The 27,489-nt window shown below is 33.1% G+C and overlaps 1 protein-coding gene across 7 annotated transcripts in view; it reads right to left on the minus strand.

The window, feature by feature from the left end:
* Positions 1-9,833, minus strand: part of CYLC2 (cylicin 2) — a 40,685-nt gene extending 30,852 nt beyond the window's left edge. For all 7 annotated transcript variants that reach the window (XM_029920770.1, XM_029920768.1, XM_029920767.1 and 4 more), the window contains exons 1-3: positions 9,791-9,833; positions 1,928-1,968; positions 757-878 (exon numbers count right to left, since the gene is read on the minus strand). In XM_029920770.1, coding sequence (XP_029776630.1) covers positions 757-878; positions 1,928-1,968; positions 9,791-9,807 — 180 coding nt within the window. In that variant the 5' untranslated portion in view covers positions 9,808-9,833. The remainder of the gene's footprint in view (positions 1-756; positions 879-1,927; positions 1,969-9,790) is intronic.
* Positions 9,834-27,489: the final 17,656 nt, after the last annotated feature.

A 27,489-nucleotide genomic window follows, 5' to 3' on the forward strand; every position in this document is an offset into this window, starting at 1 on the left:
TGTTAACAAATAATGGAAAAATAAATTGAATAAAGAAAGAAAGGAAAAGCAAAGAGTGAGTGAGATGACAAAATAAGCTAGGATCGGTACTGATTGAAAACACTCCTTAAAACAAACAAGAGTTGATGATACATTTATCTTGTGAATTTTTTTTAGCATTTCTCATCCCCTGATGACTCCAGACACATTAAGAAATATTTATCTTCCAATATTTAGAATCCCGAATTCTACAGTGAAGAAGTATTAAAAGTTCATCAAGGTATAATATACCCTCATGATTCTAATGAGGGAGTTTCTCTAGTTAGGGAATATTTTCTGAATGCTCATATTAACTGCAGCATTAGGATCCCCAGATTTTTGTGCTTCTTGAACACATATTTTCTATAGTGTGGTTTTATGAAAGAAATAGTTAATACGAAATAAGGAGGCAATATTTATACAGTGAAATACAAATAAAATATATCTACTTTCTTCAAATAGTAGGTAGAATTTGAATTACCTTTAAGTGTGCTGTCCAATATGGTATTTAAGCCACAAGTGAAATGAATTGAATTGAATTCAGATGTAAAATTCAATTCCTCAGTTGCACTAGCCTCTTAAAATGAATGTTCTATAGCTAAATTGGAATGCAAAGACACAAAATATTTCCATCATCACAGAAATCCCATTGGACAGTGCTGATCTGTAACACATATAACTATACATGATTTCATAAGTTTATCACTAGTAAGATAATATGATCTTTCCAATGCTCACAGGAACTGTATTGTCTCGTAGTTGGGATGGTTTTGATCTTCTTTTTTTCCCTGGCCGTGGTGGTTTGGGAAATACCAGGGCAAAGTGTTGCTGATTCCATGACTTTTTGCTTAATTCACTGACTAAAATAAGAAAACATTAAACAAACGTTTTAGAGTAAGTAGAATTTCATCAGAACTAAAACGGCAATAAGATAATAGATTTCATGAATAAAAAATGCCTTCGTTTATTAATATTTGGAATTCCCTGCTATCTATATATGAAAATAAAAATTTACTTCTCTATTTTGATCAGTTTTACAGGTAGTCAGTGTAAAACTAATATAGTCTGTGATATAAATGCAAAGAAACATCTTCACTGCTTTCTTATAATCTATCTGTCTCTCCAAGTCTAGATTCTTGCATTAGATTCTTCTGGTTAGAATAAATTTTACCGAGATCAGAAAATATGATAACTACTTCTGTAGTCTCCGAAGTACTTAACACAGTTCTTGTTATAAAATATTTAATAAATATATGATCAAATCAAATGCTAATGTTTAAGACTCCTTTAGTTAGTAATCATTTTCCAAGCTACATAAGTAAATGTTATACACATAATAACAGCATTGTTGTTATTGGGTGATGGGTATTAATGAGGACATTTGTTTTGACTAGCACTGGGTATTATAAATAAGTGATAAATTACTACATTCTACTCCTGAAACCAATATTACACTATAAGTTAACCAACTCAAATTTAAATAAATATTTGAAAAAATATAAGCGACATATTAATGAAAAATACTTAAGAGTTTTTACAGAATTGTGACTGTAAAGGTAAAGTCACCTGGAAACTCTAGGAGAATGTTTAGAGACATTTAGGGTACAAATGAAACTAGTGAGAGATTTTTCACTACATTTAAACATGTGCAGTAGTACTTTCTGTAAGAAAAAATATACTTTTCAGGAGTGAAAACAGGATCAGTGAGAAAATATACAGAATTAAAGGCATATTTAAGCTCAATATATGAGGGAAAATCATTTGATATACAAAGTCCTACAACATCAGATTGTTGAGTTTTTGGACTGTGAGGGAGATATAGTCTAGAAGGAATGTAGTAAATGTCATTCTGGGCATTGGTGAGTTGTTTGTCTAAGTTAATTTTTCAAAAATAAATAATCTTTCTTACCTGGAATGTAATTATCATATGTTCCAAAATTTACTTTTTGGCTATTAAAATAAGAAGGAAAGTTTTTAATTAATTTACATATAATCAGTCTATTTAATGATCATTATTATGTGTAAGAACTTAACAACTAGAGAAATATTTTGCATTCTCAGATCTCTACTATTATGTAAGATTACTTCATCCTAGTACAAATAGAGATGAGTAAATGGATGTCTTTTGCAGAAACTCTAACATAACTAAAACAAAGTAGATAAAAACAGTTTAAAATTACCAAATTGTCATATCTGAGATATAAACTTTTAAAAATTGTGACATCAAAGTTGAGTTATTTTTCTCTATCTCATGCTCCAAACTCTCTTGCAATTGAATTTTAGCAAATATATCATTTTAAAAGCAAAATCAGCTCAAAATATTCTAAGAAGCAAATCTGATCATTCAATGATATAGTTGTATGTCTGTGAATATGTGCCTCTGCACCATAAGTATAGAAATGGATTGTTATTTTTTTAATTTTTGTTCTTTAGGATTATCTGTGAAATAAAACTATGTTGCAAATGTATTTCACTTAAAGCTTTCCATTTGTTTTAGTACCATATAAGCATGTTTGTTCCCACAAAGGGGAATTTTATTATCTAACTTTTATTTCTTTGTATTGCAGGTTTACATTAATATCTAATATAAAAATGTTATTTTACAACATCTATTGCATTACCAAAAAAAAAAAAAAAGCCATCGTTGATCATGTGTGAGTTTTGGGCACGCGCGCACACACACACACACACACAGGCACATATACACAGGATCTTACTTATTTTGACATTATATAAATATTAAGAGTAAAGTACATCGTAGAATCTAAAAAACGAAACAAACAAAAAAAGTGAATAAACAGAAAGCAGAACCAGATCCAATAATAGAACAAACTGATGGTTTGCAGAGGAGAGCAAAATGGGTGAAGGGGAGTGGGAAATACAGGCTTCCAGTTATGGGATGACTAAGTCACTAAAATAAAAGAGAATAAAAGGCACAGTATACAGAATATAGGCAGTGGTACTGTAATAATGTTGAATGGTGACAGATGGTAGCTACACTTGGGACGAGCATAACATTATATGTAGAGAAGTCTAAAAACTGTGTACACCTGAAATTTATATAACATTGCATGTCACCTATACTCAAATTGAAGAATAAAGTACATTAAAATAAGTATCTTGATATCTTTATTTAGGCGCTATTTCCCAGTATGAAACTTGGCACATTTTTGTCACTCTTTAAAAATTTAAATGATTTTAATTGAATACAACTTAGGACATATTAACCAATAAGTTACCTGATCTAGTGTTTTTAAGCTTTTATTTAAATTCCAGTTAACACACAGTGTACTATTAATTCAGTGGATACAATATAGTGCTTCCACACTTCCATGTATCACTCAGTGCTCATCACAAGGCACTCTGTTACTTGCATCATGTATTTAACCTCCCCCGCCACCTATCTCTCTGCTGGTAACCTTCAGTTTGTCCTCTGCCGTTAAGATTCGGTTTCTTGGTTTACCTCTTTCTCTTTAAAATTTGTTCATTTGTTTCTTAAATTGTGAAATATGAGTGAAATCATATGGTATTTGTTCTCTCTGACTGACTCATTTCACTTAGCCTAATACTCTGTAGCTCCATTCACATACTGGGTTTTGGTGGTGGTGGTGGTTTTTCTTTCTAACTGAGGACATGCATTAAAATCACTTGCTCCACCATCTCTGAACCTCTAGGTTTGGATCTAGCCCATCTGAATCACTAGTTGTGAACCTCGCCAATGAACATGTATACATTGCTGAAGAAACTTTGATGTTCAGCCACTGTTATAAACATCTGTGTTTTAAATACTCTGAAAGAGGAAATATTTCAGGTTCATGGAACGGTATTATTAAATTTGCAATTAAAAAAATTGTACGAAGGAATGATCCACTAATTCCTTGTACAATTTCTAGGGTATATTCTTTAATCACCCAGCAATTGAATTGGATTTCAAAATCATTATATAGAAAATACACAATTTAAAAAAAAAAATCATTCTTCTAAATAACCTATGGTCAAACAGAAGCCACAATGGATACTTACAAAAAGAAGCAACTAACAATAACATAGTATCAACAATTGTGGACAACAGTTCACAAAGGAGAATTTATGGTTTTAATGCTTGGTATTAGAAAAAAGTTTAAAACAATGCTTTAAATCTCTGCCTTAAAATTAGGAAAATATGAAAAATAAATAAATAAAATTAGAAAAATATGAAGCTAAATTCAAAGTTAGAGGGAATAAATAATAAAGCTGTAAGCCAGAAACAAAGTGAACACAAAATTAGAGCAAATTAAAAAATCCAAAAATTTTTTGAAAAATAACTAAAATTGATTAACTCCTAGAAACACTGATAAAACAAGGAGAAAAAAAATTCCAAAATCAGGATTAATGCAAGTTTTTAACTATATAGATTTTAAAGGATAAAGGGGAATATTATTTACAATTTTATGGCAAAAAGTTCAGCACCTTAAGTGATATAGATGAGCTTCTTGTAAAACTAATTTACCAAAACAGACACATGATTAAATAATATATGTGAATGGCATCATAATAAGTAAATTGAATCCATTATCAAAAGCCTTTCAAGAAAGGAAAGCACAGACCTAAACTCTGATTTTAAAATATTTAGGAAAAATACTAACTCTACACAAGGTTTTGAGACACAAGAGGAATGGGAAAGATGTTTCAACTCATTTTTGACACCAATATAAATGACCTTGACACTAAAAGTTCTTTAAGACATTATGAGAAATGAGTATATAGACCAATATCTTGCCTTAACACAAACACAAAAATTCCTTAACAATTTGTTAGCCAGTCGTACTGCCCAATATATAAAATGACAAATACATCATGGTCTTTGAAATTTATTTTCTGAATATAAGATTGGTTTGACATGTATAAATCAACCCAGCCAGTCACTTGAAATAACACATAAGAAAATTTATCTAATAATTTCAAGATATATAGAAGAATTTTTTAATGTTTATTATTTTTGAGAGAAAGAGAAAGAGAGCATGAGTGGTATAGGGCAGAGAGAAAGAGAGAGCACAGTGGGTAGGGCACATAGAGTTCTTGTGATTCAGATGCTTAACCAACTGAGCTTCCAGGCACCCTGCAGAAGAATTTTTGAAAAAAATTATATTTATAATTTAAAACTTAGAGAGATAGAAGACACTTTCTTCAAATGAATAAAATGTCTCCAGACAATACTCATATCTAAAATCACACTTAATTGTGGAATATTGACTACCTTTCCTCTAGAAGCCAGAAATAAGGCAAAGATGCTCACTTTTTCTAATCAACCTTGAAATCCAGTCTATTTTGTCCCATAAGACAAGAAAACATTAAGATTGAAAAGGAAGAAGTAGAATTGTCTTTGTTCACAGAGTAACATTTATAAGAAGAACTATTTAGGGAGGGGCACCTGGGTGGCTTAGTCAGCTAAACATCTCACTTTTGGTTGATTCTTGGTTTCAGTTCAGGTCGGATTTAACAGTTCCTGAGTTCAAGCCCTGCATCAGACTTTGCACTGAAGGCTCAGAGCCTGGAGCCTGCTTCAGATTCTGTGTCTCCCTCTCATTCTGCCCCTTCCCTGCTGGTACTCTGTCTGTGTCTCTCAAAAATAAATAAATGTTTAAAAATATTTTTAAATAATGAAAGTAAATAAAAATAAATAAACTTAATAAAAATAATTAGAGCTGTTAAGTAAATGTAATAAGATTATATGATACAGGCTCTCATTATGTAAATTATGAAATCTTGTCATTTGTAACAATGTGGATGGAACTAGAATGTATTCGGCTAAGCAAAAAATGTCAGAGAAAGAAAAATGCCATATGATTTCACTCATATGTGGAATTTAAGAAACAGAACAGATGAACATAGCGGAAGAGAAGGAAAAATAAGGAAAAAACAGAAGCAAACCATAAGAGACCCTTAAATACAAAAAACAAAGAAGATTACTGGAGGGCTGATGGGTAGGGGGATGGCCAAAATGAGTGATGGGAATTAAGAGGGCACTTGTTGGGATTAGCACCAGGTGTTATATGTAAGTGATGAATCACTAAATTATTCTCCTGAAACCATTATTGCACTATGTGTTAACAAACTTAGGTTTAAATAAAATTTAAAAAATAAAAAATTATATTTTTATAACTAGAAAAATTAGAAAATATAAATTTAAGAAAACAGTATAATTTGCAATAACATAAGAAAACTATTTAGAGGTAAATTTATTGAAATATCTACAAGAAAACTAAGGGGCGTTTGGGTAGCTGGGTGGGCTAAGTGTCTGCCTTTGGCTCAGGTCATGATCTCATAGTTCACAAGTTCAAGCCTTGCCTCAGGCTCTCTACTCAGCATATAGCCCACTTGAGATCCTCTGTCCCCATTCTCTCTGCCTCTCCCCTGCTCATGCTCCCTCTGGCTCACTGGCTCTCTCTCTCTCTCTCTCTCTCTCTCTCTCAAAAATAAACATTAAAAGGGGTGCCTGGGTGGCTCAGTCAGTTAAGCATCCAATTTGGCTCAGGTCATGATCTCACAGTCTGTGAGATTATCGGGCTCTGTGCTGACAGCTCAGAACCTGGAGCCTGCTTTGGATTCGGTGTCTCCTTCTCTCTCTGCATCTCTCCCACCTGCATTCTGTCTCTCTCTCTCTCTCAAAAATAAACATTAAAAACTTTAAAAAAAATAAACAAGAAAAATTTTTCTCAGGAATTTTTGAGGAAAATTTTGTGTATATATATATATATATGTGTATGTGTGTGTGAATATGATGTATAAACCTATATTTTTATTTGTTTGTATGTATATAATATGTAGTATTCTGATTCAGAGATGTCCTTTATACTTACCAGAACAACTAAAATTAAAAGTTAATGACATAAACAGCAACAGTGTAGAGCATCTGACATGTTCAGCATTGGTGGAGGTATAAAATGGTACAACTACTTTGGAATACCACTTGATATTTGTAAAATAAAGCTAAACATACACATGTCATAAGTATGATTCAGCATTTCCACCATAGCTTCCCCAGGATAAGTTCCAGAAAGACTTGGACAAAATGTCTATAGCAGCTTTATTCATAGTAACCCAAAACTAAAGTAACTCAAATATCCATCAACAGGAGAATGGGAAAACTAAGTGTGGAATGGTATATTCATGTAATGTAATACTGCTTGCATGTAAAGGAACTAATGCTGATATATGCAGCATGAATGAGTCAAAAAGAAATTATACTGAAAGAAAAAATCCAGAAACACAAAAGTATATATTGTGTGATATAATTGGTATGAATTTCAAGCATAGGCAAGCCTCTCTATGGTAATTTAACAGCCCTTTGTGGGGGAGAGTCAGAGTGGATTGAATGAAAAGTGACAAAATGTAACCTAATGGTGATGTTGAAAATTCCTATGTTTCTTAAGGTTGGTTAGGTTAGGGTTAGTAATAACCCTAGTAATAAATCTAGTTCTCTCTCATTTTCACCGGGAAGAGTTTATAGGACCCCAAAATAGCCATGAGCTGAAGCTATCTCCTTCATCCATTTTGCCCATCCCCACAATCCTCTGACAACCATCAGTTTGTTCTCTGTATTTATAGGTCTGATTCTGCATTTTGCTTTAGATTCCACATACGTGTGCACTTTAAGTAAAGAAGTTACCCATCGTTAGTATTGTGGAATGTGTATTCACGACTTAGAAAGGGAAGCTGGGTTTGGGTTTTCCTAAGTAAAAAACTGAAATCCCAAAGTAGGAGACATGTGGAACTTTATTTTTTACGACAAAAATCTATTTTTATATTACCACTGGAAATAGGTTGTGTACTACTTTTTTTTTCTTTTAAAGAAGTAAACATTTAACTTCATTTGTGAGATTGTTTTTCTTTTTAGTCTGAAAAATTTTAACCTTAGTTTACAATAAACCTGCTTGTATTCTTGCCTTTAACTGTATCTCTGGTATATCTTTAAAATATGTAACTAATTCAAAGAATAAAGACTTTCAGTATGTGATATCTCCTTTAGTTTAATTTGAATTTTAATTTGAAATCATTCTATGGATCACAAGATATCCTGCAGCTGACTTTTAACTTTTGTAATCTGCATAATTATATGACAAATAAGGCCATAAAGTACTTGGCAGGAAGTTTTTCAGGGACTGTATTTGCTCTAGAGGTCTCTTTTTTAAGGCAAGGCTCAACTGCCACATGGTTATTGTCTTGGTGAAGGATGGCTCTAGGTGTAGTATGGTGAAATTTGCTGTCTTTTTCTAACATTTTCTAGAGTGTTTCTCAACTTATTAATACCTTGCCCTAGAGGACATTCTCAGTATCTGAGATATTTTTATCACAGTTGTGTGTATCTTTTTTTTTTTTTTTGCGGGGGGGCCGGGAGTGGGGGGGGTGAATTTTTTATTAAGGATTAGCTAAAAATGAGGTCATTAGATGATGAATGTAACCATACTTTCCTAATATGATACATGAGAGTTTTAGGATTATACCTGCAAACAACATAAAAAATAGTCATAAAACCAAAAATAAGTTTTTAGCAATCTTTGTGTGAAGTTCTCTGGAAGCTCTACAGTGCTCATGATAATAGTAATGACATCAATATTTTATTGTGCTTCAACATTTTAAAGTAATTATTATACAGTGTAATTGTCATGTTATGTGTCAAAGTACAGATTGCTATGTAACCCTCAGCAAGTCCCCCAGCCTTTAATTATTACAAATACATTGAACTCTTTTACTGATGGTAGTCATTTGAAGTCATGATTGCATTATATGTAGTAAGCACTAGTGACTTTGAAACCTATCTTGTTTATTTTCAAGAGTTCTATTTTATCTTTCCTTCAAAAGTACTGACCAAAAGAAAAACCAGTTACACTCTCCTTTCTATTTCATAGTTCCATACCTTGACCATTATTCCAAGCCTATGGTAGTTAAAAGGCTTACATAACTGAAGGGTCTTCTTCTATTACCTTGTTGTAACACAACATAAATTAAGCATAAGGAAACTACTATCCCCAAACTTCCCATGTCTGGATAATCTGCCTTTCATTGCAAAGTATTTTTGCATACTCAGTATTTATCAAGGGGGATACAGTTAGTATTTGGTCTTCTTTCTGTTGGGATGCCCCACTTATTACCAAAGGATTAGCATCCTTGATCCATGCCCCCTAAAAGTCAGTAGACTCCTCAGTCACTGTGACATTAAAGAAAACAAAAACAAGGAGAGCCTGGGTGGCTTAGTCGTTGGGCAACTGACCCTTGATTTCAGCTCAGGTCACACAGTTCATGAGTTTGAACCCCACGTCAAGCTCTGTGCTGGCAGTGAGGAGCCTGCTTGGGATTCTCTCTCTCCCCTCTACAGTGCCCCTCCCTTGCTCATGCAATCTCTCTCTCAAAAATAAAGTTTAAAACAAAACAAACAAAACCATTCCCATAGATTTCCAAATGGGCTCCAACAAGGTGATAATTCCCTGAATGAGAACCAAGAATTATTTTATTCTGTATGTTACAAAATGCAGTATGATAAAAAATGAAGTTAACGATTACATTCAAAAATACTTATCCAAAACTATGCATATATTTCACTGAAATTAATGAACTAGTTAAGTCTTGGATCAAAACAGCCTATGATGTTGCTTAAGAATGTATGTGTCTGCTAAACACATACTCTCTTGTTTATAATGAATAATATGGGCATCTCTTTACACTAGAGATAAATATAAAGCTAACTAGAGCATTTCAGTTATTTTAAAACATAAAATTTGACAAGAGGACTTACAATCTTGGTACAGACATTTCCCCCACCTATGATTTGCCAGGACTTAAGTAAGCACTGTGAGTTCAAAATAGTGATGTTGAGATATGACATCATAAAGGGGCCAAGAGCACTGGGAGTTAAGGGGGAAAACAAGAGCAATCACATTGACATGTATATTATGATCTCTAATATTCAGTCTAAGATTTTTGTTTTCTTTATTTCATTATTATTGTGAGACTACACATGGTGGTTTGAAAAAAAACAGTTGGTTTTATGTCTTACTAAAATTTTTATTTCAATTTTTCATGTACATTTTATTGACTAATATGACAGAAAAGATGAATCTAGTATCTGTTAAAATAATTGTAATCCCAACTTCCTGATATTCATATGTCTTTTGTTAAATTCTTTGCATAACTTTGTGCCTTTTACCTTTTCCCATCTTAAACACATGAATTGCTCATAGATAACAAGATTTTAAAGAAGGCTAGATGTTTATTAAAATTATCAACTTAGGGGCACCTCAGGAGCCCAGTCTGTTAAGCATCTAACTTTTGATTTTGTCTCCTGTCATGATTTCACAGTTCATGAGCCTTGGTCTCTGCACTGGCAGTGTGGAGCCTGCTTGGGATTCTTTCTCTCTACCTCTTCCTACCTCTTCCTCTCCTTCTCTCAAAATAAATAGACCAAAAAAAAATTTTTTTTTATTATCAAGTTACTGATAGATCTGAGTAAGCCATTTTTACTATACCACCACCCCACCCCCACTAACAGATGAATACAAATAGGAGTAGTGTTTGAACATGCTACCTTTATCTAGCTCCTTTTAGGGAATTTCAGCTGATGGGTTTTTTTTTTCCCTTAAGGAGTAGTTTCATTAAACTTCATCTACTGTAGGAGATCAACTACAAAACTCTCAGTGGTTTTAACTCAATGAAAGTTTTTCTTATGCCTCAAACCATGGTAAGTTCTAGAGTGGTTGAGGTAGTAGGTTTCCAGAACAAGATTAATTTTTTTAATGTTTATTTTTGAGAGAGAGTAATCAAGCAAGGGAGGGGCAAAGATAGAAGGAGACACAGAATCCAAAGCAGGCTCCAGGCTCCAAGCTATCAGCACAGTCATACACAGGCTCAAACCCAAGAACCATGAGATCATGACCTGAGCCGAAGTCGGACATTTAACTGACTGAGTCATGCAGGTGCTTCTCCATAACAATATTTAGTAATTCAGGTTTCTCTGATTTAATTTCTTCATCATCCACTAAGTTAACACTATTAATGCTGTCGTTTTCTTGCAAAGTGATGATTAGCAAAGCATGATTTCTAAATCCACAATATTTTATTAAGATTTTATAATAAGTACGTGGTTTATGAAAGTATATACACCCAGTGCATTTCTTCTGTCAGGATATAGTAAGGTTCAGATCATGACTGGGCAGCCAACGATGCTTGCCTGCTGTACCATAAGCTTTTGAATTAATCACTGTCATTTTAGCTGTGCGTGATCTTTTAAGATCTCAGAGAGCTAATGATCTTTCCATTATAAGCTTGCATTAATTTTTCTATTGCTGTATAAAAGTTATCACAAACTTAGTGTTACAGTACAAAACACATTTATAATCTCATAATTCTGGGGCCACTCGAGTGGCCCATTTGATTGACTAAGCTTCCGACTTGGCCTTAGTTCATGATCTCACAGTTCATGAGTTGAGCCCTGTGTGGGGCTCTGATCTGACAGTTTAGAGCCTGGAGCCTGCTTCAGATTCTGTGTCTCCCTCTCTCTCACTGTCCCCCAACTCCCATCTTAAAGAATGAACATTAAAAAACTTATAATCTCATAATTCTGTAGTTCAGAAGCCTCAGGAAAATTCAATTGGTTCCTCTGCTCAGTGTCTTATAGGCTAAACCCAATATGTTGACTAGTCTCTTATCTGGAGGCTCTGAGAAAGAATCTATTTGCAAGCAACATTCCAGCTGGCAGAATTCAGTTCCAGGGGCTGGTTCTGATGTCTGTGTTTTCTTGTGAGTTATCGCTGTCAGCCACTATTTGCTCCTAGAAGCTGCCTACATTCCTTCTCAGATGGCCCCTCTCTCTTCAAACCAGCAGTGTTTCAAGTCCTCCTCGTTCATATCTGTGTTCTTTTTCTCCCTTCGTCCACTGCTACCAGATGAGGAAAATTTTGTCTTCTAAACAGCTTATTGGGTACATTAGGCCCCTGTAGATATCTCTGAAGGTCATCCGTCCCTCATCACGTAGCATAACCCTAGGGATAATCTCTCTTCATATGCACAAGAGTGAATGCCATGCTCAAAATGAAAGGTCATTTGGGAGTCATTCTTCGAATTCTGCCTACCATAAAACTAAAATTAGACTAAAGACTTACTTTATTTGAGTCTTATGAGAAACTTACCAGCCTCCTATATGTTATTTTTATGTCCTAAGATTTTGCCAATGTCTGTCCAGCAGCACTGTTTATATACAAGCATTTTGTTGTTGTTTTTTAAAAGGCCATTCAGCCTAGTATGTCCTCAAATATAAATATTGTACTTAACAACTATATATGTGTAAAATAAAAATATAAAAGGATTAATATATATTTTAATTGCTTTATAGATTATGAAATAATTTGTGTATATTAACTCCTTTTTTCTCATAATAATACAGTATGAAGTAGGAACAGTTGCTCCTTGATATTTAAAATTATTTCCTAAGATGCTATTCTATCATGGATTACCAACTTAATAGTATGGTTATATAATTTTGCTCATAAGATATAGACAGATTCTTCAAGCTTGTGATATGTTCAAAGGTTCACATAATTATGTATGTATGCATATATAGAGGTGTATATGAGTTGTTTATTAACTTATTTATGTATCCATCCATGTATCCTCAACTTATTTATTTCTCTCTGTGTTGCCTAAAAGATTTAGGACACCTAACAAGGGTATATAAATGTAAAAATTAAATTATTAAATACAATTTATTTTGTATAGCATAGTCACTTGTATCATTGTGAAAACCACAAAATTGTGTAAATATCTAAAGGTTTTTTTATGTTTAGATGTAACTAAAATCTTAAGTGATCAGCATGATAAGATATTGTAAAATGAACAAAGTTTTTAACAATGATCTCAGTTACAAGTAGATTATTACTGGTAACCTATGATCTATTCAGTTTGTTAAACTTATGCTGTCCCCAAAGGTGACCACCACTGTTATAACTGTTATAACTATTATAACTATTATAACTATTATAACTATTATAACAACTATTATGCTATTAATGTGTCTGTTTTTGAAATCTGTATGATAGTATGTAATATGTATTTTCTTTATTGTGGCTTCTTTCAATATATACTTTTATCTTCATTTATATAAGTTGCATATATTTGTGGCTTGTTCATAATTTTCCTGTAAGTGTAATTATTTGTGTATTACAGCATTATATGTATATAACATTATTTATATATTCTAAATTTGATTATTTTACATCTAACTTTTAACTATCTTTAATTATTTTGTTATGGATAATTTTTTCATACGAATTTTGGCATACATGATCATATATTTATGTTGACATATAACATTTATAAAAGTATTTGATGGTGGGGTTTATTGATGCTCAACTTTAGACGATGCCAAATAATTTTCCAAAGTGTCTGTATCCCTGGCAGTATATGAGACCTCCTGTTCCACATCCTCTCAACAGTGGTTTGTATGAATTATTTTAATTTTAGCTGCTTTGAAGGTATATGCTTGTATATCACTGTTTTAAATTGTGTTTCCTGATTATTAATGATTAGGAACACTGGTGAAAAAGCATATCTAGGGGAAACAACAACAACACATAATCTACCAAAGGAGAAAAATAAGAATTGTAGAAAACTTTTCATAAAAAATTATGTAAGCCATAGATGTATTAAAAGAAAAAGAGAAATATATATAACACATTGAAATAATAATTAGAAAGGGCTCCTGGATGGTTCAGTCAGGTAAGCGTCTACCCTACCTCTTGATTTTGGTTTAGGTCATGATCTCCCTGTTTGCAAGATCAAGCTCTGCATCAGTGCAGAGCCTGCTTGGGGGGGTCTCTCTTTCAGCATCTCTTTCTGCCCCTCCCCTGCTCGTGCTAACCCACTGTCTCAAAAAAAAATAAACATTAAAAAAATTAAAAAAGAAATAATAACTAGAAGTTGGAATGACTATATTAACATTGTACAATGTAGGTATCAGACCAAGATATAACCAAGGATTAAGAACATTACATACAGGCAGTTGGTTAAGTGCCTTTTTTATAGCTAATATTCCACCGTGTGTGTGTTTGTGTGTGTGTGTGTGTGTGTGTGTGTGTGTGTGCGCGCGCGCGCGCGCGCGCGCGCGCACAAGCGCAAGCATGTGTGTGTATTTTAAATCTTTTTTATCTATTCATCATCGTTGGACACTTGGATTGCTTTCATACTTCGCCTTTTGTAAATAATTCGTTGATAAAAATGGATGCATGTATCTTTTGGAATTAGTGGTTTTCATGTTCATTGGGTAAATACCCAGCATTGGGATTACTGGGTCATATGGTAATTCTATTTTTATACTGTTATCCACAGTGGGTGCACCAGTTTGCATTGCTATCAACTATGCATGACTGTTCCTTTTTCTCTACATCCTTGCCAACACTTGTTTCTTGTGTTTTTTTTTTTTTTAATTTTAGCCATTATGACTGGTGTGAGGCAATAGCTTATGTGGTTTTGATTTGTGTTCCTCTGATGAGAAGTGAGGTTGAACATGTTTTCATGTGTTTGATAGCCATCTTTATGTCTTCATTTAAGACATACCTGGATTATAAAAAGTTTCTTTGGTTTCAAGCATGACTATGTGTTCATTAAAATATATTTGTTTAATATTTCTATGCATTGATAAGTTATTAGAGATTTTTATCATGTGCTCAGTTCACTGTCTGCCACAGTTTGTGTGTTTCTAAAGGCATCTGTGGATTTGAGGGTAGATTTTGACTTAACTCTTGAAGTAACCTCTTAATTTCCACATTAAATATGAACATTTAAATGTGGAGGGATTATCAGTGAGTTGAAACTGAAGTATTTTTCTGCTTTATATAATGACGGATGCAAACAAACTTCACAGATTCTTATACATTTGTGAATCATCAGTAGCTCTAGGTTTAAAATCTAAAGATACCTCAGCTCCATTTAGGTAACTGCCTGATTATAGTCTACAGGGATTAAGGAAATTTAACAAGTGGCCTCTCTGTGACCCTCAAAATTTCCTTTCTTTAAGCTGATGTCTCTTATTTAGGAAGTGTCAAGAGAGATCGGCTTCTTATCTGCTGCCTGGAAGAAAATACATGATTAACAACTATTTTTTGCATAAGTTAATACTTAGAAATCAAATAAACTATTGAATAAGGTATCAAGTAAATAAGTGCCAGAATCTTTACCATTGTCCTCCTGGAAACACAACTTACTATTTGAAAGAGGCAGTTAGTTTGGGCTTATCACCCCCTTGTCCAAATATCTGCAAAGTTGAGTGTCAAAGTAGTCCCATAAAACATATGTGTATTAATAAAGTTAGATTGAGTGTTTTTAGGCATGATGAATTTTGACACATTGAAGAAATCAAGTTATTGCCATAGAAAAAACTATTTCCAAAATACTGATTAACTTGTATCAGTATATAAAAGATCTAACCTTTCTTGTTCTGAAAGTTTTATCAGTAAATACAGACAAAATTATTGATAATATATAAGAACGTTTTAATTAAAGTATAGTTGACACACAATGATGCATAGTGATTCAACAAGTTTATATTTCTCTAAGAACCTTAGATGTCTAAACCAGTGATTTAGTATGTTCCATTAAACTCAAGAATTAATATAGCTCTCCTCTCCTCCATTTAATGCTGGTTATCAATATGCATCTTTCTATTTGGAAATAATTCTTTAGCATATATGAAATCACCTTGAGAACCTACTAAATACTAAATATTGGGGCTCAACTTCATAGTTTCTCATTTAATGATTTTCTAGTAGGCTTGTGGATTTGCAAGTTCTCAGGTGGATATAATGCTTCCTTCTGGTCGGGAGACCATGTTTAAAAAACTCTTGTTTTATGCTAACACTTGATAAATTCATAAATGATTATTTAATTTTGTTATAAGATGTTGTTAGTGTAGAATGAGTCATTATTACCATATGTAAACATCTATTAGTAATGGCAAATCACATCGTCTTTTTTGTTTTTTCTCATTTTTTAATGTTTTTTTAAATTTATTTTTGAGAGACAGAGAGAGACAGCTTGAGCAAGGGATGGTCAGAAAGAGGGAGATACAGAATCTGAAGCAGGCTCCAGGCTCTGAGCTTTGCTGTCAGCACAGAGCCCGATGCGGGGCTCGAACCCATGAACCATGTGATCATAACCTGAGCTGAAGCTGGATGCTTAACCAACTTAGCCACCCAGGCACCCCCACATTGTCTTTTTTGTAGAAAAATGAAAATATCTTTCTTCTGTATTAAAAATCTACATATAAAATTTATTTCTCATTTGCAGATACTTTTCCTAAGGAGTAATCTAGGAAAATAAAAATGTAGATAAGAATTCTTAGGTCATCTTTTAATACATTTTATACTAGATTTCATGTTTCTGTTAAAACCAACAGAATGAAAATACTATTGGATAAACAGTTTGTCATTAATGTCATTTATCCATAAATCCTTTATTGGCTTGGAAAATTAACTAGACTGTGAGGTTAGAAGATTGCTTTCCTTCCTTTGTGCTTGGCTGCAAATTTATTAGCTTCAGTATCTTTTTCCCCTTACAAATGCATTTTTGGGGGGTTTAGCTAAGTTACAGTAATTAAGCGGTTAGTGAAAGGGATGTTTAAACATGCAAGATATAACATGTGCCCATTTTGGGTTTTTCTGCTATGACAAGCACAGAAAAACTGATATAAATGACAACGATAGAACAAACTATATTGCCTTGAAGAGAAATGATTTTGATCACAAAATCTTTTTCAACTACTCCGTTTCACTTTGATGTTAAAATACATCTGTTTCATTTGTTTGGGGATTATTCTCCAAATGCAAATATCTGTCAAGCCCAAGCATATTTTATACTGTGAATGTCAAAACACAGTATTTCTGAACACGGGATTCTGGGGAAACCACTTTGGCTAGATCAGTTGTCATAGGATTATGGATGTCCAGTTGCTCATGCAACACATACTTATTAAATTGCTGTTGCATATCAGGAATTATATTATTTATGATATGTTTCCTTCAATATATTAATACAGCAAAATATGGAAGCAAGTAATTTCAAACAACTTTAAGAGAAATATCATGATCAAAGTAAAAATTAAAAAATCATCAAAGATTTACTTTAAATTTTTTTACAATTCACTTAACAAAAGAGTTTCCATTGTTTTCTTCTTATTATCCTGATTCCTAAGGGCAACATTTGATTAAATTGTAGATTGAGGGGTTTTACCTAAGTAATATGGCTCTTGAATTCATTCTTTTAACCACTGTGCATATAAATCATAATTTTTCTATTTGTGCAAGCAAGTCAGAGATTATGTGATCACAGAGAACCAATCCTGCCCAGAGAATTCAACAAGTAATATGTTATAGAAAGTTAATATTTAATCTGTTTGTCAAGGGATAAGAAGTATATGATCATCTATAAGGCCATAGACGTATAAAAAAATTAAGGACCAAAATTGTAGTTCTATGTGGAACAACTGAAAGAAAAGAAAAGGTGTTGAAAGATGAAGTTGTGATTGAGATAGGAGTAAATTTGAGATAATGTCTGTATGCAAAAAAAGAAATTTAGGTGATGGCAGAGGAGGGGGCAAGTGCACAGTTTAGAAACAGAATAAGACAAAATAGTGGCCTTTATGAAAAATGTGAACAGTATGTTGGCATGCGATTCAAGGAGTTATATACCACTTATTTAGTGTCTCCATCACCCTACCTGAGAAACAGACAAGGCACTAATCTTGGTTTCAGTGTTTCCATGTATAAAAGAAAACTAATGAGCTTGGTGTTCTTTCAGGTCCATCTCTACTGAATTCACACTTTTATTAAAGCAAAAATTCGTGTATAGAAATGCCTTTCTTTTTAGATAGTTGGGTGTGTAAATAAGTAAATAACTGCAACTTGAGCAGTAAATGAGTTAAATTCTTTTTAATCTATCAATATCATTAATAACTTTAAATGGTGTTTTCTGCTTCAATTGATGTTGTTAGTGATGAACAAATTATGCAAACCAGTGTAACATAACGATAGCAGGAAACATTTCTTATGCAATCCTCCAATAGCTAAGTGAGAGCCATGGAGAGCTTTTAAGCAAAGGTGTATTCATTTGATTTAGAAAAGCTCATTCTTGTTAGAGTCCAGTGTAGGTCCTTCAAAACTACTCTGCCCTGAGGATATTCTGTGAGGAGAATATAGGGAGTACCATTTGAAAGCTTTCTACCCATCTGAGTGTATTTAGGTTCAGTATTAGACTTCTTTAAGTTAATATTGGACACTGTAAAGATAATATTTTCTTAATTTGGAAATGTGGTTCATAGGGTTGTGGTATGGATTAAAATGTGATTATGTAGGACAAGACATAAACTACAAACGATAGCATGATAATGCATAAAGATAATAGCTTCTCTCTTCCCATTTCTTGTCTGATGTTCTTCAAAATGCCCAAGGCACAATAATAGGAAGTAGTAGTTTCATGAGAGTAAATGCTGAGTAAAGTAAAAGAAAAGAAGCCCATTAGTTTGAGCATAAATTTTAGCAAATTATTACCATACAAACAATGGAAGTATCTTCTTAAATCTTTATCCAAGAAACACTGAGAACTACTGCTTAGGGATTTACCTTGAGTAAGAAGCTGACTACAGAATTCTGGTCAAATAAATGAACATTCATGCTGAATAGGAATTTTCCTGTAGTCATTTTAAAAAGTTATCTATAAGAATATATTAAAATTAGCATATTAAAGTTTAAAAAATTAAAAATGAATGGTGTTATTCTCATACAAGTTAAAGATGCTCATTTTACAAACTGGAATTGTCAAAATAAGAAAACTATATTTTTTAAAAGTTAATTAAGTTTTAAGAGTTGTCTTCTGCCCATTAATTCACTGGGTTATTGGTCTTTTGGAGTGTTGTTTGGTTAAGTTATTTTTATTGATTTTGGATCCTACCCTTTATCAAGTCAGGAAAATGTTGCCTAGGATACAGAGAAAGCAGAATCCTTTGCTGTGTTGGTGGGAGTGCAAACTGGTGCAGCCAGTGGGGAACACGGTGTGGAGGTGCCTCAAAAAATTAGAAGTAGAACTACCCCACGGAACAGCAATTGTACTACTGGTATTTATCCAAAGGATACAAAAATGCTAATTCAAAGGGGCACATGCACCCCAATGTTTATAGCAGAGCTATCAACAATAGCCTATTATGGAAAGAGCCTAAATGTACATCAGCTGATGAATGGATAAAGAAGATGTGGTGTACCTATACAATGGAATACTAGTTAGTGAATGAAATCTTGTCATTTGCAAGAATGTGGATGGAAGTAAATGGGATTATGCTAAGTGAAATACGTCAGTCAGAGAAAGTCAACTATATGGTTTCACTTGTATGTGGAATTTGAGAAATTCAACAGATGAACATAAGGGAAGAGAAGGAAATATAAGATAAAAACAGAGAGAGAGACAAACCATAAGACTCTTAAATACAGAGAATAAGTTGCGGATTGCTGGAGGGGAAGTAGGTGTGGGGATGAGTTAAAAGGTGATGGGCTTTAAGGAAGACACTTTTCAGAATGAGCACGGGGTGTCATATGTAAGAGATGAATCACTGGGTTCTGCTCCTGAAGCCAAGGCTAAACTGTATGTTAACTAAGTTAAATTTAAATTAAAATTTTTTAAATAAAAATATGTATTATACTCTGCAAAAAAATAAAAAATAAAAATTTGATCCTTTGTAACAACAACTAAATCTAACAGTTGTTTCCTTGCACTCAAAGGACAGTAGCTGAGGTTTTCTCAAATATTTTGCTCATTTTCAAAAGATGCCAAAACAAATTTATAGCAATTTTGAAAGAAGAAAGATAAAAGTTCAACCAGTAAAAGTGACTTAAAAGATATGTTTTATGCCTTCTGGAAGATGATAGTCTATAAATAAAAATAAATATATCAACATATTTGTAGTTTAAAAGTGTAAGACATAGTTTGGGCTGCCTAGTTGACTCAGTCGGTTAAGCATTAGACTCCTGATCGTGGCTCAGGTCATAATCTCATGGGATTGAGCCCCACATTGGTCTCCACGTGCAGAACCTGCCTGAGATTCTCTCTCTGTCTTCCCCAATCATGCTTACTCTCTCTCAATAAATAAATAAACTTAAAAAAAATAAGGCATAAGAAATAATATTACACAGCAGAGAATGGTTGATATGGATATAAGGGTTGGTATGCATACTTGTTTAGCATATCTTTATTCAAAGATGAAAAAGTAGGGGCGCCTGGGTGGCTCAGTCAGTTAAGCCTCCGACTTCAGCTCAGGTCAGATCTCACGTTGCCGGTTCGAGCCCTGCATCGGGCTCTGTACTGCCAGCTAGCTCAGAGCCTGGAGCCTGCTTCCAGTTCTGTGTCTCCTTCTCTCTCTGCCCCTACCCCTCTCATGCTCTGTCTCTGTCTGTATCAAGAATAAATAAAAACAGTAAAAAAAAAAAAATTAAAATAAATTTTAAAAAAAGATGAAAAAGTAGATTGCATATAGGTAAATACTTGTTGTTTATTTTTATAAAATACCAATGATTCACTTACATTGTTCTCAAGTGCAAAAGTTAGCATCCGTATACTAAAACTGTAATAGAATTCAGTAAAATGCTAAATAATTACACATGATGTATTATGTTGTATCAAATATGTAAAATTTTGCAGTTAACTTTTTAAAAGTAATATAATGAGAAAACAGATAGTATAACAGATGTCTTATTGTTCCTTAGTTGTGTTTTTCTAGTTCATATTTGTAAAATGAATTTATTTTTACTGAAAATACTAGATTTTTCATTCTAACATAAAATATTAAAATGGTAGGTGAAGAGAATACACATGATATATTTGTGTAGCATGAGAATATTTTCTAGAAGTTGAGAACTAATTTTTAATTCTTTTCCTAGGCTTCTCAAACATTCTGTTAATATACAGACCTGCAGACAAAAAAATTGCTCATTACAATTAGGATTATTTTAATTTTTCAGGAATACCATCAAAATACTCTTACACCCTGAGAGAAGATTTTAATGTTATGTGTGAAAGAAAAATGGTAGTTTGAGTGTATCAAACGTTTTTCATTGTTTTCTTACCTTCGTGTTAGGTGTTTGCAAACAGACTACACTATCTTTTTGTATTTCTTGTTAAAATTACCAAATTAATTTAAAATTCTCTGATTCATAGTACTGTTTCCATAATTCCATAAATCCATAGTACTGTTTCCATTTTTCTACAATCTATATGCTTACTTTGTCAGCACTCAACTACAAAATCATCTTACACGCAACTTTTCTCCATAGGTTCCACTAGAACACAAGCTCCACAAAGGAGAATTTTTATCTTTTCTTCATTGTTGTGTCACTAGTTACTAGTTCTTATGTTATTACCATATAGTGTATGCCTAATATATGGGTATTGAAATAATGGTTACTAGTCTTTCACTAACCTACACTGACCCCAAATTTATATCCTCTTCAGTATACATCTCCTGGTTATATTATTTCTTCAACTCATCTACCTTTTTATCACCACTCTAATTAAGTCAACTAACGCCCATTTCAGCTGAAATTCCAGGATTTTTCCTTTCTTATTTTCATTATAATTAACATATATTATCTGATACCTGCCTCCTACTTAGGCTATTTAATGACTTCAAAAATACCATTATTAGAATATTTAAAGCTAGAATATATTCTATTGTGATTTGACCTACATTTCTGTGTTCAACAAGAGATTAATCCATGGAAGACCTCTGGCAAATCATAATTAATTGGTATGGAAATATATATGCATAAATTTCATCTGATTGTCAAAAGAATCTTTGTCTTCATAAAACCAGTGATTTGGAAAATTTTGACCATGACTCACAACAATATACTTTTTGTTTATCTTGACCAGTGTACTCATATGAATATGAATACAAACAAGTTTATTATAAAAAATTATCCTCATTATGCATGAACCATCTTTCACTTTCTAGTCTTTGTTTTCTTTGCTATTGTTTTTAGTACATTCTGGCTTATCACTTAAAATACTGGTCAGAGATTATTAAACAAAGTCTGTAAAACAGAGGCACATCATATATTGCAGTCTTAAAGACACTGACCCTCTGGGGTCCCTGGGTGGCTCAGTCAAGTCTGACGCTTTATTTCAGCTCAGGTCACAATCTCACAGTCAAGAATTGAGCCCCATGTCAGGTTCCACACTGACTATGAAGCCTGCTTGGGATTCATTCCTTCTCTCTCTCTCTCTCTCTCTCTCTCTCTCTCTCTCTCCCCCCCCTCCCTCTCTCCCTCCCCCTCTCTGCCTCTCTCTCCCCATCTCTCCCTCTCTCCCTCTCTCTCTCTGTCTCTCTCTGTCTCTCACTCCCTCTCTCTTCCCCTCTCCTCTCCTCCTCCCTCACTGATGCTCACTTGCTCTTTCTCTCAAAATCAACAAATAAATATTTATTTAAGAAAACACTGATCCACCATAATGTCCCCATCTAAAAATAAGGAAGGGCAGACAACTGAATTAGATTAATTAATAATGATGGCACTCAAATTCCTAATCTTAGTTAAAACTGATCTTAAATTTCTTTTTAAGAGAATGATACTCAGCTTTACAGAATAGTTATTGTAACACGGGCACCTGGATATAGATTTATTCAGTAATGGCTTTATGTAAAAGTATTATATCTAATAATTCCCATGTGTCAAATATCATTCAAACCTTCTTGCAAGATTTTTGAATGATAGAAATAAGCTGTTCAACTTCCAAAAATATATGTGAACAAGTATTTGCATGCACTTATTTATTTCTTCCAAAAGGATGATCATTAGGCCTTAGTCATTAATTTGTCACATAATTGACTGCAAAATGGATGGATATGCTCCTCTTTTAGAACTTCAGCAATACAAAATGAGTAATTTCAATTAAATGCAGGCTTTTATAGAGTACATATGGATAAAGATTTCTACAGCTGCTATTCTGAGTGTTTCTTAATTCTTGGGAGAATAAAATTCATACTTATGATATACCCAAGTGCTGATGTTTACAACAGATCTACTTTTTTCTACCTTGTGTGAAAGTATATGAAGCCAGAAATATGTTTATAACTAGTTTCATAATGAGAATGTATTTATATGAGTTATTTATGCATAGCTATAGAATTTATAACTTTTTTACACCTGTGATCATAACTTTAAATAGTTGTTAATTATAAGTACTGCTTATGGATGTTGTGAGAATTAAATGCAATTTTATATAAAGAGTGTCCCTTGCTAGTGTTTGGTAAATAACACATGTTCTAGGATGATTTTGTTAGGATGTTGGAAGTAAAGTGTTAAACATGGTAAATAAGAATTGTTTTTTTTCCCCAATGGGTATAAAGGTTCTATTATGCTAAAGGAATAAGTTCTAGCGATCAGCTATACAATACAGTACTTGTAATTGGAAGTACCCTATTGTGAACTTAAAAATATATTAAGAGTGTAGGTCTGGTGTTGAGTGTCAACAAACAAAGAACTACAACACTCTAAGAAAAAGATAATCATACTCATCCAAAAGAACACAACGGGGAAAAAGTCCAAAGAAAATCACTTTGTCTAAAGAAGATCACCTTAGAAAATAACTAAAAATGATCATCTATATTTTAACTTCTTAGACTTAAACACAGAGTGAACCATTCCTAGGATGACTGGACAAGTGCTTGACAGAAATTTAAGTGTGGTATGAAAAGGAGAACAGGAAAATAAATTTATCACATCAATATGGTTATATTACACTATTATTTAATGATCAAAGTTTAGGTATTATTGTCTTGCCAGTGTCTGCAGATTCAAGACAGGATGAAATGCTATCCCTGTCCTCCATAGCTTACAGTCTAGCAGTGTTGGGAGTGATATATAAGAGAATAGACAATGACAATATATTTACTACTTGTTTTAAAAAAGTTTATTGAATGATCTGAAAAGGTAAGTACAGCCTTGTTTTGTTCTCATCATTGTCTTCAAACAAACTATTTCACATCTCCTGCTTCCAGATTTTAGAATATTTCTCGTATAGCCAGTAATTTAGAATTTTCCAATTGAGGAAGGAGATGCCATTCTCCCTTTCTTGAAGGCATTCCAGATATCTAGTTCTTTTGGAGATATTATCTCTTGTAAAGATGGAGTAATGTTAGGCACAATTTAGATATCAGTAGTTAACAAAGTGTTGGCAAAATAAAGGTAAGCTCTTGTCAGAGACTTTGCATGTCACCCTCAGAACAACCCATACAGTTTGGCATTTTCAAAGAATGAGTCTTGACAGGTCACTATAACGTACCTGTACCTCATTGTCTAAGTTGCTCCAGCACCAGGTGGAAAGAGACAAATGTTTACTATTTTGGGTTTAGCCAGACACTATGAGTTCATCAGAGGGAAGTGTTTTCCCCTGGAGGACAGAAAGTCATTGTTTGACTAACTGAAATGAGACACTCGAGTTTAGGAAGAATGCTAAAAGGGAATGAGTTACTACTTTGTACTCCACATAGGTAGTGTAAAATATAGATTTTGTACCTGAAGAGACTAGGAAACCATAGGCATAAGTTAGGCCTTAGATACATAGGAAATATTTGTTTCTCATTGACATTGATTTAAAGAGGGACAATGTCACTGGTGTATTATAGGGTAGTATTTATGACTTAGTTTTCGGTTTATAAATGATAGTCCAGGATGACTGGTGAATGATGAACTACCAACTAAGGATGTATGCATATTTTGAGAAATAAAACTTTTCTCAGAGGCTTGGTAACCATACTCACAAAAGGCTTTAATACTTCAGTAATGAGTCAGCCACACAATAACATGTTCATCTCTGCTTGCTTTTTGTCAGACTTGAATTTTTTGTGATTCAGTGCATTTGTTGATTAGCAGTCCTTCAGTTTGTGTATAAACAAAGTTAGCTTTGTGTAAGAAACATTTATTTCTGAGTTTAGACTTGTCATAAATGGAATCAGTATCATCAAAACAGATGACTTCCTATTACTAGATAAACATGAAGCAGAAATTGCTAGAAAACCTGAACAAATCTTTGCTGCAAGACCTCAGTCACCTGCAAAAGGAGATGATTTTGAGAGTCACAGTATACAAGTCCTATGCCATGCAGTGGCATATATAAGTTACAAGAGAGAAGGATGGAAAGCATGAGGTGTCTGCGTGGTATTCTTTTAATATATTAATTTTTGTCCTGAGAAGTATTGCATTTTGTATTACTTTGCAAGTACATACATATAAATGCACACATGTGTATATACAGTTTGTATGCACACATTGTAATACACATTCTCTCTGTCCATCTATGAGAGTGGGAGACAGAGAAAAGAGAGAGTCTCAACAATTTACTTAATTCTAAGAAGAAAAGCTGTAATTTTCAATGTTGGCCACTTCTACTGTAAGAAGAGGATTGAATCACCTTAGAACTAAAGAACAAGTATGTCTTTAGAGTATCCATTCTTATATCAGAGGCAGAGTCTTTACTCTTGAGACTTTGAAGTGAAAGGAAAGATAAAAACTTCAATGGCTAATGATTAAGCCAAAGTGATGAGAATTTCTATTACTTATACAAATAAAATTTAAAAACTTAAAATTACCCCTTTCAGTGGATGACAGTCTCTTAAGGATCTAAACTTTATACTTACATAAAGCCTGAAAAAGCTATAATCATAGGTGTGCAAGGAAATGGTTATCTCTTGAGAACTTTGGTTACCAATTCCTAAAATAGAAGAAGAAGAATAAAACATAATGGCAAATCTAACAGTGCTTTAGAATGAAGCATATCTAAATTTTAAAAGAAGAAGGAAAATACAGATCTATCAAATAATGTGCCTAACAAGGATACAAAATAAAAAATTAACTCAAAATTAATTGAAGACCTAATCGTAAGATCTGAAAGTATAAAATTCCAGAGAGAAAATATACGGGAAGTGTTTTGTGACATTGGATTTAGCAATGATTTCTTGAGCATGACTCCAAAATCACAGGCAATAAAAGCAAAAATAAACACATGAGACTATATAAAAATAAAAGTTCTTCATAGCAAAGGAAATGATAAAAAGAGTAAAAATGCAACCTGTAGAACGGTAGAAGATATTTGAAAACCATAAGTAAGGGGTAAATATTTAAAATTAACAAAACTTCCTACAATCCAAAAACAACAACAAAGTGAATGTCTGATTTAAAAGAAAGTTGGCCCCAGAATTTGAGTAGGCATTTTTTCAAAGAAGATATAAAAATGACAAAAATATGTATGAAAAGATATTCTGCATCATTAATCAGGGAAATACAAATCAAAACCACAGTGAGATTTCTCCCTACACCTTTTTTTTCCCATAATATTTTATTGTCCAATTGTTTTCCATACAACACCCAGTGCTCTTCCCCATACGTGCCCTCCACCCTCACCACCACCTCTTTTACCATGGTCACCATCAAAACACACAAACAAACAAAAACATAAAATAACAAGTGTTGGAGAGAATGCTGAGAAATTGTTGGTGGGAATGTTGATGGGAATATAAAGTGTTGCAGCCTTTGTGAAAAATTGTGTAAGAAGAAATTCTTGAAACAATTAATAATACGATTACCATATAATCCACCAACCCCATATTTGAAGGAAACAAAATCACTCTTTCTAAGAGATATCTGTTCTCTTGTGTTCATTGCAGCATTATTCACAATAGCCACGAGGTAAAAGTAACTTTAAGTGGAAGAATGGATGAATTGATAAAGGAAATGTGATATATATTTATAATGGAATATTATTCAACTTTTTTAAAACTTTTTTTAATTAAACAAGTTTTGTTTAAAAAATATCTAAAAGTTTATTTATTAACCAATTCTGAAGCACACACACAAGAATAACTTTTTGACATCCCATATTTTTTTCTAATTTGACCTTACCTGTTTCATGTGCCCATTTAAAACAAAAAAAAATCCAAGTTGGTTAACATATAGTGTAACGATAATTTCAGGAGTAGAATTTAATGATGCATCACTTCCATACAACACCCAGTGTTCATCACAAGTGTTCTCCTTAATGCCCATCACCCATTTACCCCATCCCCTACCCAACACTCTGCCAGCAACCCTCTGTTTGTTCTCCATATTTGAGAATCTCTTATTGAGGTCTTCCTCTCTGTTTTTATCTTATTTTTGCTTCCCTTCCCTTATGTTCATATATTTTGTTTCTTAAGTTTCACCTATGAGTGAAATCAAATAATTGTCTTTCTCTGACTGAATTAGTTTGTTTAGCATAATATACTCTAGTTCCATCCATCTAGTTGCAAATGGAAAGATTTCATTATTTTTCATTGCTGAGTAGTATTCCGTTGTGTGTGTGTGTGTGTGTGTGTGTGTGTGTGTGTGTGTGTGTGTATAACCATCTCCTTTATACGTTTGTCAGTTGATGGAC

Source organism: Suricata suricatta, chromosome 13 (assembly GCF_006229205.1).
Source record: "Suricata suricatta isolate VVHF042 chromosome 13, meerkat_22Aug2017_6uvM2_HiC, whole genome shotgun sequence".
Classification (NCBI taxonomy): Eukaryota; Metazoa; Chordata; class Mammalia; order Carnivora; family Herpestidae; genus Suricata; species Suricata suricatta.